This window comes from Myotis daubentonii, chromosome 9 (genome assembly GCF_963259705.1).
Source record: "Myotis daubentonii chromosome 9, mMyoDau2.1, whole genome shotgun sequence".
NCBI classification, from domain to species: Eukaryota; Metazoa; Chordata; class Mammalia; order Chiroptera; family Vespertilionidae; genus Myotis; species Myotis daubentonii.
In genome coordinates, this window is record NC_081848.1 from 42,168,964 (window position 1) to 42,190,351 (window position 21,388).

General features: G+C 45.2%; 1 protein-coding gene and 1 long non-coding RNA gene across 5 annotated transcripts in view; one reads left to right on the forward strand and one right to left on the reverse strand.

Annotated features, from left to right (window-relative positions):
• FAM168A (family with sequence similarity 168 member A) overlaps positions 1 to 21,388 on the forward strand; it is a 178,148-nt gene that overhangs the window by 134,824 nt on the left and 21,936 nt on the right. For 2 of the 4 annotated variants that reach the window (XM_059708506.1, XM_059708507.1), the window contains exons 3-4: positions 16,861 to 16,941; positions 20,241 to 20,267. In XM_059708506.1, the coding sequence (XP_059564489.1) occupies positions 16,861 to 16,941; positions 20,241 to 20,267 (108 nt within the window). The remainder of the gene's footprint in view (positions 1 to 16,860; positions 16,942 to 20,240; positions 20,268 to 21,388) is intronic. The other 2 variants (XM_059708509.1, XM_059708508.1) reach the window with 1 other exon arrangement.
• LOC132240824 (uncharacterized) lies at positions 17,450 to 19,228 on the reverse strand. Its single transcript, XR_009454411.1, has 2 exons — positions 17,833 to 19,228; positions 17,450 to 17,612 (listed from the first exon to the last, which is right to left on the reverse strand). It is a non-coding gene; the product is annotated as an uncharacterized LOC132240824 (long non-coding RNA).

Consider the following 21,388-nt stretch of genomic DNA (forward strand, 5'->3'; position numbering starts at 1 on the left):
GTTTCTAATTCTCTATCCCTCTCCCTTCCTCTCTGTAAAATTTCAATAAAAATATATTTTTAAAAAAATGCAATTGGGACATAAAGGACCTGACTTAAAAGAAAAATAGAAGAGGGGGGAACACTTTCTAACTCATTCTGTAAGGCTAATGTTGCTCTGATACGAAAACATCACAAGAAAAGAAAACTGCAGACCATTATCCCATTTGAATATAAATGAAAAAATTCTCAACAAATAAATACAAATACTAGTAACTTATAGAAAGGACTAGAGGCCCGGTGCACAAAAATTTGTGCACTGGCGGGGGGTGTCCCTCAGCCCCTCTTGTGCCCTCTCACAGTCTGGGACCCCTCGGGAGATAACGACCTGCTGGCTTAGGCCCGCTTCTGGGTGGCAGAGGGCAGGCCCAATCCCTAGGTGCAGCCCCTGGTTGGGCTCAGAGCAGGGCTGATTGGGGAGTTGGGGCGCCTCCCCCTGTCATGCACAGAGCAGGGCGGATTGGGAGGTTGCGATGCCACCCCCAGTCACACTCAAGGCAGGGCCGATGGGGAGGTTGTGGCGCCACCCCCTGTCATGCACAGAGCAGGGCAGATCAGGGGGTTGTGGCGCCACCCCTGTCACATACAGAGCCAGCCGATCGGGGTTGCGGCGCTGCCCCCTGTCATGCACAGAGCAGGGCCCATCAGGGGGGTTGGGGGTCTGTACCCTGTCACGCACAGAGCAGGGTGGATCAGGGGGTTGAGGCACCACCCCCTGTCACCCACAGAGCAGGGCCGATCAGGGGGTTGGGGCACTCCCCCCGTCACACTCAGGGCAGGGCCGATGGGGAGGTTGCAGGTCCACCCCGTCACACACAGAGCAGGGCCCATGGGGGGGGTTAGTGCGCCGCACCCTGTCACACACAGAGCAGGGCCGATCAGGGGTTTGGGGAGCTCCCTCCTATCAGGCACAGAGCAGGGCCGATCAGGGGGTTGGGGCACCTTCCCCTGTCATGAACAGAGCAGGGCGGATAGGGAGGTTGTGGCCCCGCCCCCTGTCACACACAGAGCCGCAGGGCGATCAGGGGGTTTGGGCGCTGCCCCCTGTCACGCTGCTCCAGGGGCCAGGAGGCCTCGCAGCTCTGCTGATCCCAGTGCTGGGAGGCCTCGCGGCTCCGCTGATCCCGGTGCTGGGAGGCATATTACCCTTTTACTATATAGGATAGAGGCCTGGTGCACGGGTAGGGGCCGGCTGGTTTGCCCTGAAGGGTGTTCCGGATCAGGGTGGGGGTCCCGCTTGGGTGCCTGGCCAGCCTGGATGAGGGGATGATGGCTGTTTGCAGCTGGTCACACCCCCTTCATGGTGGGGGTCCCCACTGGGGTGCCTGGCCAGTCTGGGTGAGGGGCTAAGGGCCCTTTTCAGGCTGGCGGGTGACTGAAGCTCCCAACCTCTCCTTTTTTTCTTTCTTTTTTTTTTATTCTGGGATTTATTTATCTTCTATGGCTGTCACTGGAACTGAGAGCTGACTTTAGCTCTGAGGCTCAGCTCCAGCTCTGAGACCTCGGCTGCTGAAAGCAGGTATCTGGGTTTATTTGGGTTCTATAATTGTAACACTGTTGCCATCACTGCCGCTCTAAGCCCTGAGGCGGAAGCTGGTTGAAAGCAGGTTTCTGGGGATTGTTTAGCTTCTATAATTGCAACAATGTTTCTTAGAGTTGCAGCTCAGAGGCTGGCAGCGGCAGGCGGGGAACCTTGGCTTCCTCCGTCACTGGAGCAAGCAAGCCTCCTGTTCGCTTCAGCTGCTTGGCTGCCTGCCACCATCTTGGCTGGCAGTTAATTTGCATATCTCGCTGATTAGCCAGTTGGAAGGGTAACAAAATTATGGTTAATTACCATGTTTGTCTATTATTATATAGGATTATATTATACACTATGACCAATTGGAATTTATCTCAGGAGTGCAAGATCCATTTAGAATAGGAAAATCAGTCAGTGCAATACACCATATTAAAAGAGTAAAGGAGAAAAACCACATAATCGTTTCAATACACACAGAAAAATCATTTGACAAACTCCAGTTTCCTTTCGTGATTTAAACAAAGAAACAAACAAAAACCCAACAAGCTACACATAGAAGGGAGTTTCCTTAGCCTGAAAAAGGACATTAATGAGAAACCTGTGGCTGTAATCACACTTAATAGAAAAAGCGTGAATACTTTTCCTCTAAACATTGGGGACAAGGCAAGGCAAGTCTGACCACTTCTATTGAACACTGAACTGGAGGTTCTAACGAAGGCATTTGAGCAAGAAAATGAAATAAAAAGTCATCCAAATTGGAAAGGAAGAAGTAAAACTATCTGTATTTGTAGATGACATGATCTTGCATATAGAAAATTCTGAGGAATCCACACACACCAAAATAATAGAACTAATAAATCAGTTCAGGATACAAAACAAAAAAACAGTTGTGCGTATACACAAATTAATTTGTATCAATATACAAAACAGAAATCAATTGTATTTCCACATAGTTGTAATACTAAAAATGAAATGAAGAAAATTTTATTTATAGTATCAAATGAATACAATACTTTTTGGGGGGGGGATCAAGAATTTGTTTTTATTTTTAACTGAATTTATTGGGGTGACATTGGTTAATAAAATTATATAGGTTTCAAGTGTACATTTATATGTCACATCATCTGTATATTGCATTGTATGCCAACCCAAAGTCAAATCTTTCATCACCACATATATGGCCCCCTTTATCCTTTATGGTCCCCCACACCCTTCTCCTCCGGTAACCACCATACTGTTGTCTGTGTCCATGAGAAAAATTTGTTTTTTGTTGTTTTTGTTTTTGTTTTTGTTTTATTGCTTAAAGTATTACAAAGGGTATTACATATGTGTCCTTCCCCCCCCCCCCCGCCCTTGACAGTCCCCTAGCCTCCCCTATCCCCCAGTGTCTTATGTCCATTGGTTATGCTTATATGCATGCATACAAGTCCTTAGGTTGATCTCTTAACCCCCTCCCTCCTGCCCCCCAACCCTCCCCGGCCTTCCCGCTGCAGTTTGACGGTCTGTTTGACGCAGCTCTGCCTCTGTATCTATTATTGTTCAAAAGTTTATAATGATCTCTATTATCCATGAATGAGTGAGATCATGTGGTATTTTTCCTTCATTGACTGGCTTATTTCACTTAGCATAATGCTCTCCAGTTCCATCCATGCCGTTGCAAATGGTATGAATACAATACTTATCAAAGTATCAAAGGAATACATTTAACAAAACAAGTATAAAACATATACTCTGAAAACTGTAAAACATTGTTGAAATAAATTAAAGATCTAAATAATTGGAAAATCCTCCCATGTTCATGGATTGAAAGATTTGATCTACAGATTCAACACAATCCCTATCAATATCCCAGCAAGATTGTTTGCAGATTTTGACAAGCTTTTTCTAAAATTCACATGGAAACTTAAAGGACCCATACTAGCCCAAACAATCTTGATAAAGAACAAACTTGGAGAACATCCCAATTTCATAGCTTATTAAAAAGCTACAGTAATCAAGGCAGTGTGGTTCTGGCATAGGGATAGACATGTGGACTAATGGAATAGAATTGAGTACCCAGAAATAAACCCTTGCATTTACAGTAGATGATTTTCAATAAGGATACTAAAAATAATTCAGTGGGGGGAAAATAGTCTTTTCAACAAATGGTGCTGGGACAATTGGATATCCACAAATGAAAGAATGAAATAGTGCCCATACTTCACATCATATGCAAAATTTAATTCAAAATAGATCAGAGACTACATGTAAGAGTTAAAGCTATTAAAACTCTTTAAGAAAAAACTTGGAAGTAAGTCTTGTGTGACCTTAGATTTGGCAATGTCGTGACACTAATAGTGCAAACAACCAAAGAAAACAATAAATAAATTTGACTTCATCAAAATTTAAAACTTTTGTGTGTCAAGAGACACCATCAAGAAAGCAAAAAGATAACCCACAGAATGGGATAAAATATTTGCACATCATCTGTCTGATAAAGAACTTGTATCTAGAATATATCAAGAACTTTATAACTTAATAATAAAAAGACAAATAACCCAACTAAAAGGAATCTGAATAGACAGTTTTCCAAAGAAGACATATAAAAGGCTAATAAACACATAAAAAGATGTTCAACATAACAAATCATAGTCATCAGGGAAATGTAAATCAAAACCACAACGAGATACCACTTTACACCCTTAGGATAGCTGTCATCAAAAGGTCAGATACTGCCCTGGCCTATGTGGCTCAGTTGGTTTCATGTACTGAGAGGTTTCCAGTTCGATCCTTTGGGGGCCATGCAGGAGGTAGCTGATGGTTGTATCATTCTCACATTGGTGTTTCTCTCTCTCCCTTCCTCTCTCTATAAAAACCAATAAAAAATCTTTTTTAAAAAAGATCAGATACTAACAAGTGTTGGCAAGGATATGTAGAAATTGAAACTCTCATATACTGCTGGTATAGCCACTTTGGAAAAAAGCCTGGTCATTCCTCAAATGGTTTTTCTGTCTGTGACTTGCTTATACTGTTACTAGATGCCCGATGCACAAAAATTTGTGCAAGAGTAGGTCTTCCTTCCCCAGGCTGCCGGGCACCAGCTTCCCTCAGGCACCCAGGACCTGGGCTTCCCTCCTCTGGCTGCCTGTAGGCACTGGGGACCCGGGCTGGCTTCCCTCCAGACCCGGCTTCGTCAGGAAGGACATGTGGAAGACATCCCGTCTAATTAGCATATTACCCTTTTATTATTATAGATTTTTATTTGGGAATGCCAATCCTTTTATCTTTGCCTGACAGAAAGTATTTCTGACAGAATCCTGCCCATCCTATAAATTTCAATTTTCCAAGCATATATACTTAGAAACAGTACTGCAAGGTTGTATGTCTTTATTTGGTATTGCAAAATTGCCCTTCAAAATGCTTTAACTAATTCCCATTGTTTCAGATCAGCACTTGATATTGTCACATTTTAAAATTTGCTCAGTCTGATTGGTATGAAATTTTATTTCATTTCTTTTACTTTCATTTTGCTGATTACTAATGTGGTCGAACATCTTTTCCTTTTCTCCTCCCTAGTCATTTGAGTTAATTCTGTGAATTGCATGATTACATGCTATTGGCTTATTTTCATTTCCTTATTATTGATTAATATGAATTCTGTATTCTGGATATTAGTCCTTTGTTAAACATGTTACAAATCTCTTTTCTCTGTGATTGTTTTTTTTGTTTTTGACTTTAGTTATAGCATCTTGTCATACAGATTTAAATTTTCATGAATTAAATTAACATTCTGTGGTTTTTCCTTTTGGTCTCATCTAAGAAATACTTTCTAATCCCAAAAATCAAACTGATATTCTTCTATTTTTTCCTAATAGTTTTAAAGTTTTGTGTGTTTTAAAAAATATTTAGGTCTTTGGTCTTTCTAGAATTGGAGAAATGTGAGGTGACGATCTACGTTTTCTTTCTTTTTTCTTCCTTCCTTCCTTCCTTCCTTCCTTCCTTCCTTCCTTCCTTCCTTCCTTCCTTCCTTCCTTCCTTCCTTCCTTCCTTCCTTCCTTTCTTTCTTTCTTTCTTTCTTTCTTTCTTTCTTTCTTTTCTTTCTTTTCTTTCTTTTCTTTCTTTTCTTTCTTTTCTTTCTTTTCTTTCTTTTCTTTTCTTTTTTCACAGAAAACCAAGTATCCCAATATGTTTCATTGAATCTGAGCAGGATTCTTCCCTTTACCAAATCTCTTTAAACAGAATAAAAGAGTGGATTGACCTGGGAGGGAAAGGGCTTCACGGACCAAATAATCAACTTGGAGAATTTCATCTTACTCTTTTATCTCTTTTTAGAAGAAAAATGCAGGAGGGCAGGAGTCATTGACCAAACAATCTGTAAAGTACTGAGAATCTCCCCATCTGCCTTATAGATGGGGTGAAGGGGGTGGTGGGGGAGGGAAAGCAGCAGCAGCAGCAGCATACTCCTGGAGTGGCGATTGAAACAGAATAGACCATCTGCTTTCCATTAAAATTTCTCCCATACTGGCAGATAGGGAACTTTGGGGATATTTTTAGATTTGTAAAAGAATTTGCCCCCTGAGGAATAGCACACACTTGGCCGTATATACTTACCTAGGAGCAATTTTATTATTAGCTTTTACTACTAATAAATTCTTTTTGTTTTTGGTAATGATATATATTTACTTTTCTCCTGGAATTGCTTTTACACTAAAGACATATCAAGTTTAAGATTACTCTGGTTTTAGCAGCCTTTCTGGCTCACCCAGGGCTCAGCCAGGGTGAATGACCCACAGATTGCTGGTCTTTTATCTGGACAGGTAAATTCTCTCTCAAGATGCAACACATCCTGGAGCATAATTGATATTCCCCCCTTTTGTGTTCCTTGGGGAGTTGCCTTGCCCTAAGAACAGGGCTTCACTTATACCCTTACGGTCCCTGGGACTCACTAGTGGGAGGCTGGGTGGTTGGGCTTTGACTCCAGTGTGCAGGCTACCTTAGGTTCTGGCCGGTGGGCAGGTAAGACCAGTGCTACAGAACCACTGCCTGCCTGGCTGACCTGTATTCTCCACAGGGCACTCTCAGCAGCCATGCCCCCAGCTGGTAGGAGGAATTCAGATTCAGACTTTTTTTCTGGAATGAATAAATTCAAGAGTCCATTTAATTTAGTTTCTTTACTTCTGCCTATTAAAGAAAAGAAGAAGAAAGCCTATAAGCCCTGCAGTTAGAACATTTCCATCTTATTCCAAAGCCTTTTAGCTCATGGCAATAAAAATGAGATTTTGCTGTCAGGATGAATTTTTATAGGCTCTTTCTCCTAAACATCTTTGTAGTTCCCTCTCTCTTTATTCAGTTGTTACTGTTTTAGATTTGCCTTTGGTCTACTGCAGTAACTTCCTATCTGGTCCCTCTTTCTCTGGTCTCATCCACTCTGGATCCCTTTTTATATGGCCGCTGGAGTAGTATTTGTAAACTCCCCAATTTAAAATCCTTCGATAGACTCCTGTTATTTATTTATTTACTTATTAAACATATTTTATTGACATTTTTATAGAGAGGAATGGAGAGGGATAGAGAGTTAGAAACATCGATTGAGAGAGAAACATCGATCAGCTGCCTCCTGCACAGTCCCTACTGGGGATGTGCCCGCAACCAAGGTACATGCCCTTGGCCGGAATCGAACCTGGGACCCTTGAGTCCACAGGCTGACACTCTATCCACTGAGCCAAACCGGTTAGGGCGACTCCTGTTATTTATTAATAATTTCCATCCCTTAGCCTGGAATTCAGATCTCTTCACAATATATCCCCAATGTATCCATTTATCTTCATTTCCTACCCCCCCCCCATCATGCTCTAAACTTCAACATACTGAACTATTTGCCATTTCCCTAATATGGCATACATTTTCATGTCTTCATGCATGAAACAAATATATACTAGTATTTCTTTGTCCCCACCCTCACAAACTTCTGACAAACTCCTGTCACTCATTTCAAGGCCAACTAAAATGTTTGTTCTGCCCTAGCCGGTTTGGCTCCGTGGATAGAGCATCAATCTGCGGACTGAAGGGTCCCAGATTCGATTCTGGTCAAGGGCACATGCCTGGGTTGCCGGCTTGATCCCCATTAGGGGACATGCAAGGGGCAGCCAATCAATGATTCTTTCTCATCATTGATGTTTCTATCTCTCTTTCCCTCTCCCTTCTCTCTGAAATCAATAAAGATATTTTTTAAAATAGAATAAAATGTTTGTTCTTCTGAGAAGTCCTTCATTTCCAACTCTCCCAGACCTGTTCTTCACTCCCTCCTCAGCATTCCACTAACATCTAAACATTATTTGATGATGTATTATATATGTTGCTTAAAGGATAATATAAATAACCTATATTATTCCCTCCATTAGACCACAAGATTCTATGTAAACAACCTAGCACCATGTGTGGCACAGAAGATGCAGACTGTGCTGATGGATGATGATGAAATCTGGATTAAGTCACAGTCACGTTAGGCCATCACTGATCACCTATCACCAGAGTTTTATGTCAGTTCAATTTTTTAAAAATCGGGGAAAACACATCTGTAGGAGAATGAACAGGGCAGGGGAAAATGGCATTGTTTTAAGGGAAGTCTGACAAAGGTGGGCAGTCAGAATGGGGAACAGTTGAAGGAATTGGGTCTGTTAAATTTGTGCAAGAGAAAATTCAGGAGGAATAACTGATCTTCATATCTCTGGAGGGTTGTCCTGGAGCATAGGGAGATGTATTCTGTGAGGGTAGATCTAGGACCAGTGGTTGCAAAGGTGTTCAGGGTTAGATTCCTTATAAGGTAGGTTTTTAGTTCAGACTGAAGAATTTCTTAAACTCCAGAGCTTTCCAGCAAGAGCTTTGACTGCCTGGAGAGGCTTGGGCACACCGCCATTAGAAGGGTGTGCTGGCAGAGGCCATGTGGCCAGCCATGTGGGCCATTACAAAGGGTATTTCTGTACTGAGTGGCAAATTGGACTCAGTCACCTCTAGTACCGCTTCTAACCCTGTAATTCAGTGCCTGTGTGATGCTTTTCAGTAACACGAGCATAACCTATATTAAGATAGTGGGAACAGAATAGCCTTTTTTTTTTTTTAACTGAACCATCTTTGACCAGATTGATTCTCTAGAGTAATTTCATATTTTCCAGGTTTTGAAGTTGAAATAAAAGAATCTTAGCAAAGAAAACAGCAGCCAAATCCAGAGGCTTATGCTGAGGAGACTTATGTTTTGAGGAGAGGCAGGGAAGTTGGTAGGAATGGACTTGATCTCTCACTCATCAGGCCTGGGTTCTATCTCCACTCTGCTAGTTGTGTAAGATAAGCCTAAGCTTCAATACACTCATCTCTAAAGTGGAACTAAGTATTTCATAGAGTTAGGATAAAGATTAAGTCAGATAAAGAGGTGCCTGGCACAGTGCATTCTGACTGTTTGCTTATCTTTCTCCTTCATTAGTTAGTGACCTCTCAAGGCCAGGGACCCTGTCGATTTGTTTCTTTTGTTTTGAACCTCTCATAGCTCCAGAATACAACCTCCCTGGTAATCTCTTTATTGAGTACCTATTCTCTACCTTATCTGTGCAAGGCACTAGAGATGCCAGCATCATCTTCAACAGAAGCAGCAAGATGAGCAATATCAGTTGGGGACAAGGAAACAAAAAATTCGAAACAAAACGAAGTTGTGGGGAGGAAGCCCAGCTTACCTGTGATGCCCTTGCTAGACAGAGGAAGTTGGTGGTAGGGGAAGGACATTCTTTATTGGCCACACAAGACTATTGCCCAGCCTGCATTTGAGTTGAGATGCTTGCTAATCCAGGCTGGGGGTAGTGTGTTGACCGGGCAGGAAGTGAGAAGGAGGAACTGACCAAGAGCCATTGTGTACAGACAAATGAGACTTAGCTGTGCCTTCAAGGAGCTTACAGTTTAAGGAGGGGGGCAAGATAGGAAATATAAACAAACCACTGAAGTACAGTGTAATAAGTTCTTAATTGGGGATGCAAGTGTCTTCAAATGTGTTCTCTTCTAAAGAATAGAAGCTATAGGTAGAGTTTGTGCAGTATGAGAAGTCACTTTCATTCAGAGCAGTCTAATGGAGGGTGCGTCTTAGGAAAGGAAGGCGTTCACTCTCAATAGAGATGTAAAGGCTGGAATGAATGATCCCATGAGTGTGTTGTGTAGAGGAGGCTCTAGTCCATATGTGAAGGTGAACCAAATGGCCTTTAAGGTACTTCTAACCTTAGCAGTCTGTGACCCTAAGTCCATTCCTTTACCCTGGCCTGAGGATGTCACCTATAAAATGAAGAGAATTGGGTTAAAGCTCCTACTATTTCTGTTCTATGCTATCTGCCAAATTTAAGTGAGTGAAATAAAATCCCACTTGGAAGACTTGATGGAGGATCCTATAATTGCTCATAAAGGGAAAGTCACAATCTCTCACATGAACCTGAATAGAATCCAAGCATGAGACTGTATCACTTTGGTTCCCAGATAAAATCCCTGACTTTTTTTTCCCCCCAATCCTCATCAGAGGATATTTTCACATTGATTTTTAGAGAGAGTGGAAGGGAGGAGGAGGGACAGAGAGAGAGAAACATCAATGTGAGAGAGACACATCAATTAGTTGCCTCCCACGTGGTCCCAACCAGGGCCTGCAACTAAGGTACATGCCCTTGACCGAATCGAACCTGGAACCCTTCAGTCTGCAGGCCGATGCCCTATCCACTGAGCCAAACCAGCTAGAGCCTAAATCCCTGACTTCCTTCTAGAGAAGTGGCAGACCTCCACATTGCTAATTAAGTGACAACAAGTTGGCTACCTCAGTTCTGAAATCAGAAAATGAATGGGGTCTGGGGAAGAGAGATTAATTTTCTTTGGAACTGGGAAAGATTTTAATAATATCTTTGTATATTAACAAAGATACACTATTAAAGCTCAATATTTACAAATCCCAAAGAAGCTTTTAAGGATTTAGGGATTTAATCTTTGACTTTTAAGACCAACGTTTCATGGTTAGTCAAAATACCAATGACATTTAAAAACTACAGAGAGCAGTGAGACAGGCACTTACGCGTTGCTAGTGCAAGTGTAGATTGATAGTCTTTCTAGAAAGCAGTGTGACAAAGTATGTGAAGACTGTTAGCATGTCACTTCTGATCACCTTCTCTGCTCTAGCCCTGATCTGAGCCCCATCTTCTATTGATGACAGATGTTTACAATGGCTTCTATGCTTCCCCTCTTAGAGTCTCTTTTCAACACAGCAGTCAAAATGACCCTTTCAAACATAAGCCAGATCATGTTGTAATTCTGCTCAGTATCTCATGATGACTTCTCATTTCACGCAGAGTAAAAATTGAAGTTCTTACAGCTTATAGGGCCCTACATGAACTAACTTCTACTACTTTATCTACTCTTTTACTACTACCATTGCCCCCCTCGCTTATTCCACTCAGCCACACTGGCCTCCTTGCTGTTCCTCTATGCTCAGAACTGAGGGCCTTTGCACTGACTATTTCCTTTGCAGTGCTCTCTTTTCAGCAATCTGCTTGGTTAACTCTATTTCCTTCAAGTCTTCATGGAAATCTTACCTTCTCAATGTGTCTTATGCTGGTTACCCTATTTAATATTGCAATGCCCACCCTCAGCACCGTTGCACTTCTGATGCCCTTTATCCTGCCCTTTTTCTTTTTCATAGCGCTTAAGACTGTGTTTGTTTATATTTTATCCACTGCCTCTCACACCCTCTTAGAATCTAAGCTCCATGAGGGCAGGGATCATAGTGTCTGGCATAGAATAGAGACTCAGATATTTATTGAATGGATGAGCTTTAAAAATAGCTGACTTTAAAAAAAAAATAGCTGTCTTTTGACCTAGAAATCTCATTTCTAGAACTGGTTCCTAAATAAATAATTAGAGGTGCAGCTAAAGATTTATTTAGGTTCTCATAGCTTATGTATAATAAAGAAATGTAGCAAACAACCTAAACATCTAAAAATAGTTAATGGTTAATTCCATTGCTATAGCTACATAATAGAATATTATAAAGATATTAAAATGTTTTTGAATAATGTTTAATTACATGGGAATCCTATCTAATAATAGAGAAACATGGTAATTAACTGTAGCTTCACTACCCTTCCCATTGGCTAATCAGCGAGATATGCAAATTAACTGCCAACCAAGATGGCGGCCAGCAGCCAGGCAGCTGAAGCGAACAGGAGGCTTGCTTGCTTCAGTGACAGAGGAAGCCAGGGTTCCTCGCCTGCCGCTGCCGGCCTCTGAGCTGCAACTCTAAGAAACATTGTTGCAATTATAGAAGCTAAACAATCCCCAGAAACCTGCTTTCAGCCTGCCGGCCTCGGAGCTGGAACAGAAACAGTGTTCCAGTTATAGAAGCCAAACAAACCCAGATCAGCAGCCGAGGTTTCAGAGCTGGAGCTGAGCCTCAGAGCTAAAGCCGGCTCTCAGTTCCAGTGACAGCCATAGAAGGTAAATAAATCCCAGAATTAAAAAATAGAAAAAAAGGAGAGGTTGGGAGCTTCAGTCACCTGCCAGCCTGAAAAGGGCCCTTAGCCCCTCACCCAGACTGGCCAGGCACCCCAGTGGGGACCCCCACCATGAAGGGGGTGTGACCAGCTGCAAACAGCCATCATCCCCTCATCCAGGCTGGCCAGGCACCCAAGCGGGACCCCCACCCTGATCCAGGACACCCTTCAGGGCAAACCAGCCGGCCCCTACCCGTGCATCAGGCCTCTATCCTATATAGTAAAAGGGTAATATGCCTCCCAGCACCGGGATCAGCGGAGCCGCGAGGCCTCACACCCCGGGATCAGCAGAGCCGCGGGGCCCCCCCGGCACTGGGATCAGCGGAGCCGCGAGGCCTCCTGGCACCGGGATCAGCAGAGCCTCCCAGCCCCTGGATCAGCAGAGCAGCGAGGCCTCCCAGCACCGGGATCAGCGGAGCAGCAAGGCCTCACTGCCCTTGTGTCAAGCGGAGCCGCAAGGCCTCCCAGCACTGGGATCAGCGGAGCCGCGAGGCCTCCTGGCCCCTGGAGCAGCATGACAGGGGGCAGCGCCCAAACCCCCTGATCGCCCTGCGGCTCTGTGTGTGACAGGGGGCGTGGCCGCAACCTCCCTATCCGCCCTGCTCTGTTCGTGACAGGGGAAGGCGCCCCAACCCCCTGATCGGCCCTGCTCTGCGTGTGGCAGGATGCGGCGCCCCAACCCCCCCAATGGGCCCTGCCCTGTGTGTGATGGGGCGGAGTGCCCTAACCCCCTGATCGGCCCTGCTCTGTGTGTGACAGGGGGCAGCGCCCCAACCCCCTGATCGGCCCTGCCCTGTGTGTGATGGGGTGGCACCGCAACCTCCCCATCGACCCTGCTCTGAGCCCGACCAGGGGCTGCACCTAGGGATTGGGCCTGCCCTCTGCCACCCGGGAGCAGGCCTAAGCCAGCAGGTCATTATCTCTCGAGGGGTCCCAGACTGTGAGAGGGCACAAGTGGGGCTGAGGGACACACACACCCCCTGCCAGTGTACAAATTTTTGTGCACCAGGCCTCTAGTATATTTATAATGTTAAAGTGTTAGAAGGCAGAATATAAAATTAATATCCCTACTTCACACTTCATACAAAAAATGGATCAATGATCTAATCTAATAAAAGAGAAACATGCAAATTGACCATACCTTGCCTATACCCCAAGCCACGCCCACCAGCCAATCAGAGCCACTGTATGCAAATTAACTGAACCAAGATGGTGGCTGACAGCCACGGAGCTGGAGCAAGCAGGAGGCTTGGTTGCCCCGGCGATGGAGGAAGCCAAGCTTCCTGCCTGCCCTGGCTGGCTGTGGCCTCCACTAAAGGCAACAAAGTTTCAATTATAGAAGACAAATAAATCCCAGATACCTGCTTCCAGTCAGCCTCCACTGGGAGCTTGGATGGCTGGGGGCCATGGCCAGCCTGCAAACAGCCATCAGTCCCTCACTTAGACTGTCCAGGCACCCCAGCAGGAACCCCTACCCTGAAGGGGCTGTGGCCAGCCTGCAAACAGTCATCAGCCCCTTACCCAGGCTGGCCAGGCACCTCAGCAGGGATCCCCACCCTGAAGGGGATGTGGCCAGCCTGCAATCAGCTCCTCACCCAGACTGGTCAGGCACCCCAGCAGGACCCCCCACCCTGAAGGGGCTGTGGCCAGCCTGAAAACAGCCATCAGCTCCTCTCCCAGGCCGGCCACACCCTCAAGGGGTGAGGGTCCCTGCTGGGGGGCTTGACCAGCCTGCAAACAGCCCTCAGCCCCTCACCCAGGCTGGCCAGGCACCCCAGTGGGACCCCCATCCTGAAGGGGCTGTGGCCAGCCTGCAAACAGCCATCAGCCACTCACCCAGGCTGGCCAGGCACCCCAGTGGGATCCCCACCTTGATCCGGAATACCCTTCAGGGCAAACCAGCCAGCCCCCACCCATGCACCAGGCATATAATAAAAGGGTAATATGCAAATTGACCCTAACAGCAGAACGACTGGGAATGACTGGTCACTATGACACACACTGATCACCAGGGGCAGACGCTCAATGCAGGAGCTGCCCCCTGGTGGTCAGTGCGCTCCCACAAGGGGAGCTCTGCTCAGCCACAAGCCAGGCTGATGGCTGCCAGCACAGCAGTGATGGCGGGAGCCTCTCCTGCCTCCTCAGCAGCGCTAAGGATGTCCGACTGCAGCTTAGGCGGTCCCCGCTGGTAAGTGGACATCCCCTGAGGGCTCCTGGGCTGCCAGAGGGATGTCTGACTGCCAGCTTAGGCCCGATCCCCTGGGGGAGCGGGCCTAAGCCAGCAGGTGGACATCCCTCGAGGGGTCCCAGACTGCGAGAGGGCACAGGCTGGGCTGAGGGGACCCCCCCTCCCCCGAGTGCACAAATTTTTGTGCACCGGGCCTTTAGTTTAAATATTAAAGCCCAAACCATAAAACTCTTTGAAGAAAACATAAGGCTAAATCTCCATGACCTTGGGTTTGGTGATGGATTCTTAGATATAACACCAAAAGCATGAGCACAAAAGAAAAAATGGTATATTGGACTTCATCAAAATTTTAAAAATTTTGCATCAAAGGCATGATCAAGAAAGTGAAAAGATAACCCATGGAATGGGAGAAAATATTTGCAAATTACATATCTGATAAGGGTTTACTATCCAAAATATATAAATTCAGTAACAAAATAACCCAAATTTAAAAATTGGCAAATGTTTTGAATAGATACTTCTCCAAAGGAGATATACAAATGCCAATAAGCATGTGGAAAAATGCTCAACATTATTAAGCATTAGAGAAATACAAATAAAAACCACATTGGAATACCACTTTATACCTACTAGGATGTCTGTAATCAAAAGTAACTAGTGTTGATGAGGATGTGGAGAAATTGGAAACTTCATGCATTGCTTGCAGGAATGTAAAATCGTGCAGCCACTGTGAAAAACAATTTGATGGTTCCTTCAAAAAGCTAAGCATATAATCGTCATATGGCCCAGTAATTCTGCTCCTCGGCATATACCCAAAAGAACTGAAAACAGGACTCAAGGACTTGTATCCCAATGTTCATAGCAGCATTGTTCACAATGGCCAAAGGGCAGGAAAAAAACTCACATGTTCATCAACAGATGAATGGATAAATAAAATGTGGCCCATACATAGAGTGGAATATTACTCAGCCATAACAAGGAATGAAGTTCTGATCCATGCTACAACATGAATAAACTTTGAAAACATTATGCTAAGTGAAAGAAGCCAGACACAAAAGGACAAGTAGTGTTTGATTTTGTTTATAGAGACAGAAAGTAGATTAGAGGTTAACAAGGGGCTACAGGGAGAGGGAATGGCAAGTTATTGCTTCATGGGTGCAGAGTTTCTATTTGGGGTTGATTAAAAAGTTTTAGAAACACATAATGGGGATAGTTGCACAACATTGTGAATATAATTAATACCACTGAATTATACACTCAAAATGGCTAAAATCACAAATTTTGTTACATATATTTTACCACAATAAAAATTATCAACCCCCCCCCCCACACACACACACACAAAACACCTATACCAGATATAAAATATACAGTGTTGGGCTGCATCTGGTGTATGCAGGTTCTCTAGAGCCAATTGTGAGCAACTCTTCCCAGCTACTCGTTCAGTGATGTTGGTAGCTTGAAATTGGCCAAGGTGGGGGTATTTTTATTATGCAACTTCACAAATGCTACAAAACAGAGCTTCACCTCAGTCCCCTCGAGCCAGTTAAGTATTTACCTGCATACCACTAAATATCTACACTAATAAAAGAGAAAAATGGTAATTGGCGTAGGACGATACCCTTTTCATTGGCTAATCAGGGCTATATGCAAATTAACTGCCAACTAAGATTGGCAGTTAACTGCCAACAAGATGGCGGTTAATTTGCATATGTAGGCACAATGCAGGGAGGCGAAAGGGAAAGCAGGAAGAAGCCCCCTGCCACTGACAGTGATCGGAAACCCAGGGGGGAGCTAAGAGCCCTGCCCCCGAGCCATGATCGGAGAATCAGGTGCCTTTTCCGCCCTGGCCAGTGATAACAGGAAGTAGGGGTGGAGCCAGCGATGGGAGCTGGGCACGGTCGAAGCTGGCAGTCCCAGGAGCTAGGGGTCCCTTGCCTGGGCCTAAAGCGAAGCCCACGATTGCGGGGCCGCTGCAGCTGTGGGTCCCCGCTGCCCGGGCCGGACGCCTAGGCCAGAGGCGTCAGGCCTGGGCAAGGGGCCGATCCTGCGATTCGAGGATGATGGGGGTCAACGCCTGAGGGCTCCCAGTATGTGAGAGGGGGCAGGCTGGGCTGAGGGACACTCCCCCCGCCCCCCCCCCCCACACACACCCAGTGCACGAATTTTGTGCACCGGGCCCCTAGTATGTATATAAAAATAGAAAACAGTCTGGAAGGATAGATGCCAAACTGTGATTACCTCTAGGGAGAAGAATATTGTAGCCAGAATACAACAGAAAACTTACACTTCTTATCATATACATTTCTATATTGTTTGAACATTTTTACAGTGAGTATATAGACATATATTTCTTATACTGTTGTGTGTTTTTTTAATGGACAGGAAAATCTGCATACGATGGGAGTGTGGTGTGATGGCTTTTCTCTAGAGAGGGTAAAAGCTAATCACATATACTGTCTGAAATGGCCTGTGAAGAGGCTGAAGGCCAAACCTGGGACCTGGATTCTGTTTCCTCAGAAATATGTTTTGCTTCTTGCCCAACTAAATGGAGCTTTTCTTGTCTCCTTGTAGGTTACCCCACAGCCTACCCAGCAGCAGCCCCTGCCTACAACCCCAGCCTGTACCCCACCAATAGCCCCAGTTACGCTCCAGGTAAGAAGAAAGTAGAGATAATAGTGGCGAGTGGGATAGGAGGTGGGATCTATTGAGAAAAACAGACCCACCTGCTGGCTTTTTCCTGTTCTTAATTACTCTGGGCTCAGCCTGTATAAGTATGATTCTCCTGGGAGTTCCCTCTGGGAATTGGGCAGTTCAGCCTTAGGGTGGGGGCAGGAGTAGAATCTCCTCCATTCTACTTGGGGCTTAAGATTGACCCATTTCTCCTCTGTTGGAATATCTGAGACATGCATCCTCCTCACAGAACCTTGCCTGCTCTCCCAAACAAGGTCCAATTCCATTCTTTGCTCAGTTGCCTCTGAAGGTGTCATTAGGAACTCTCTCTCTCTCTCTCTCTCTCTCTCTCTCTCTCTCTCTCTCTCTCACACACACACACACACACTTTCTGAGTGTGTGTGGATTTGGAAGAGAGTGAGAGACTTGCCACCAGGGGATAAAGAGCTGGTTTTCAAGCTGCGTCAAATAACATGTTTTTCAAAAATCATAAAGATCCAACACTCCTTGGATTCTTGGCTGGTGCTTTAACACTTGAGGGGCAGGAGAAAGAGTGTGGGCTCTGCAGTTAGTCCTGGGTTTGAATCCTGATTACTCAACTCACTAGTTGTGAGGCCTTGGACAAGTTACCTGACATCTGAGAAATGTGCTACCTGCCCTGGCCGGTTTGGCTCAGCGGATAGAGCGTCGGCCTGTGGACTCAAGGGTCCCAGGTTCGATTCCGGTCAGGGGCATGTGCCTTGGTTGCGGGCACATCCCCAGTATGCAGTGTGCAGGAGGCAGCTGATTGATGTTTCTGACTCTCTATCCCTCTCCCTTCCTCTCTGTAAAAAATCAATTAAAAAAAAAAAAAAAAAAAAAGAAATGTGCTACCTACCTCAGGGTTATAGATGGTTTAATGTAAGTTCCTCTTCATTTATTCAGCAAGAATTTATTTGTTGATTGTCTTCCACACTGGGGTAGAAAAAAAGAATGCCATTTTTGGCTCAGTGGCTTACCGTCCATTTGGGAGCTGGCATATAAACAAATTCCTGGCTGTGCACCATGATGAGTATTGTAGAAGGGCTACAAATAAGAGGAGAAAAGCAAAGAAGGGAACAGCAGTCTGCCTGAGATGAAAAGTGTGGGAGAGGCTTCACATAGGGCCTAGCAATGGCGACTTGAAGAAGTAGGGGTGTAACATTGGAGGCCCAGCTGAGGGTGGAGGCCGTGAATTTGTCCAGACTCTGTTCCCCAGACCTGGGGTATTTTCTCATGATGTTCAGAACTTCTGGTGAGAGATTGTGGAATTGTTTTAGGATTAGTTTGGCAAGAAAGTAGAGGATGGGGAATAAATAGCTAGTATTTGTTGAATGGTTCCTATGCTCCAGGGACTATTTTGAGCTCGTTATGGATATTAACTTGGTTTATATCACAATAAACCCTTGAGGTTATTCCCATTTTTCCAACTGGGAAAACTAAAACTTTAGAAGTCAGGAAACCAGCCCAAGACCCAAGCTCAGGCGTCCTGCCACCACACCTGCATGTGCTCTTAACCACAACATTACACTTGGACCTGGCCAGAGAAAATTGAGGGTTAGACTAGAGCAGCCAGACCAGAGAGGGAAGGGAGAGCAGATGGAGGGAGCTGAGACGGGGTGGGGTGGAGGCAGTAGACATTGGAAAACTCTTGGCACATATAAAGTACCAATTAAACTTTAATTTTAAAGCAAAGTATCAGCCCTCATCAAACTTGATTTTCCCCAATTTTGAAAATTCAACATATTTCTAAGCTGTGACTAAACCAACCCAAACCATTTTCTCAGAAACCTACAAAATCCATTAGAGAGGGTGGGATTAGCTCATGGTGTCAGAAAGCCCCAAACTGGGGAGACCAGGGTTATAGCATCCTGGTTGCCTGGTCTGTTTCATATTCAGGAGGCTGGCATCTGCACTCCCCAGGCCTGCTGACTGCAGTGGGGGAGCTCCTGCTGCAGGGGAACTGACTGGCTCAAGGACAGAGAGGACAGTGTGGGTTACTTTCAGCTTCCTGCCAGAGCCAGCCACTGTGATGCTGAGAGTTGCCTGTGGGATAGAAACCTGCAAAGGAGCCAGGCTGTCAGGCTTAAATTTCTCTCGGCTTCTTCAAGGAGACCAAAAAGTTGCTTTAGAGAGAGCTATTTTTCACAGCTCTGAGTACCCTCATATGTCACCTGTCCAGGATGCAGGGCAACATTTCAGTGGTCTGAAGGCAGTGTAGGTACTTGGAGCTTTTCCCCCAAGCTCTTAATGACTTCGGGGATCTTATTGAAGAACTCTTCCCCCACGCCCCCCCCCCCCCCCCAAGAGGCAGGAGCCAACTGATACTTGTTTTCGGAATCTAGAGGCCAAAGGATGTGTTGTATTGTCATATTAATGGAAATCTGACTTGAAAGTGAAAGGAAAGGATAAGTAGAATAACGGATATAGATAAGTATGAAATACTATCTCACAAGAAATCTGTTTATAAGTCATTTTCATTGATTGTTTCACTTGATTTCATAGCAGCCTTGTAAAGTGCAAGTGTATTTTTCCCATTTGACATGTGATGATCCTGGGGAAAGGATTTGTGTTTACTGAACACCTGTCATCTTCCAGACACTGTGCAAGGCATGTCACAAGCTTTCATTTTTACCTTAGTCTTGTAAGGTAGCGCTTCTTGTTTCCAGTTTTGCTCAGGGAGTTAAATAACTTGTCCAAAGCTGCTCAGCTAAAAAGCAGTGGAGCTGGGATTCAAACCCAACCTGTTTGAGCCCACAGCCTGTGCTCGTCCTCCTGCACCACATTTCCCCGGAAGCCTCAGGGAGGGGAATGCCTTTGCATTGGCTGTAGCTCTCTCGGGCTTTACAGAGAGCTCTTCAGAGGCCAAAATGATGATTTTGTCCCTGAACCTTCATGTCCTCTAGCACATAATCTCTGTCATGGATGAAGTCCCTCTGCAGTACTTGGGGGAATTGAAATTTACTCTTAGCATGGACAGGCAAAGAGTGGGACCCTGGCCTTGTTCACATCCAGGCCGCTTCTGGGTCAGCTGCTGGAAGATGCCATCGCATTCAAGGAGGTGCCCCTCCGTGGGCTTTTCTGGATGGCAAGTCTGTCACTCCTCTCCAGGTGGAGGCACTTCGCACCCTCTGCGCTCTCTGTTTCTTGTGTAGCTTGGGGTAAACTGCTAACTTGAGACAAAGTCTGTTTTTATAACTGCAATGTATACTACTTTGCACAGATTCTTAGTGGTAATTTCAACTAACATTTCTATCCAACAGAGTTTCAGTTCCTGCATTCAGCTTATGGTAGGAGAGCTATTTTTCCTCATATGTATTATGGCCTATGAATGTGTTATCTCGTAACAACAGTAGAACCCCTCTCCTGCCCTCCCCAAACCCATCCCTTAGGCTTGGGCTCCCCCAGGTGGCTCAGCAGCAGTTCCTAAAGCATGCAGGAACATGTATGATGGTGCAAAATCATGGGTTGGAGACACACATGAACCGTCCCCTAGGGCAGCAGTGAAGGATCATGGCACTAAAAGGCGTCTCTCCCCTTCCTCACCTCCGGAGTCCCATCTGACCCAGGTCAGAAACCTTTACCGTAACTGGCTGCTAAGTTCAAACAAGTGAAACAAAATTTTTGGGCTGCTATGGCTCCTCTGTTGGCTTTGAGGCAGCCTCTTGGAGGAGTACCTGGATTATGCCTATAAGAATCAAAAGCAAAACAAAAACAGTCAGCCCCCAGATCAGATTCTTCATCTCCATTGGCAGTCTGACATGTTTGAAGACCTGGTTGACTTGAGATAAAATCTGTTTCCTTTGCCCAGATCTTGAGCTCTGGATCTTTTTCAGGGCATTTTCCTGAATGGAGAGAGGTGAGGGTCACGTGTGCCAAAATGAGCGAGGGACAGAGCTGGGTTCTCTGGGCAGTGTGGACTCCAGGCCCCAGGCACCACAGGAACTTATGGGCACCTGTGAGGGTCCCAGCAGTGTAACTTGACTAGGTCCTTTTTGTCATAGACAGGAAGGGACCATGGGAGGGACTTGCCACTTTCACCACCCTCACCTGGGCTGCTCAGGACAGTGATTTTGTAAAATCTCTGCACACTTTCTCAACTTATACCCTTAAATGATTTGGGTGCTGAATATTGAATTTGTGTGTGGCGCATCTTTCAGAAGATGAGCTGTGAAAATTTCTCTTTGCCACTGTTGTGTGCTGTGTGATCTTGGGCAATTTGCTAATGTCTTCAGGCTATAGATAATGTGTTTTATTCCAGATGACACGTAAGGTCCGTTTAAATGCTAACAACCGGTCCTCTTAAAATTTTATTATTTCAGTTTTGCTAGTTACAGACTTGTTTCTCCTATCCTTTATGGGGAGTCACTTGTTTGCCTCAGGATGTATGAACTTGGACAGAGCACTCAAT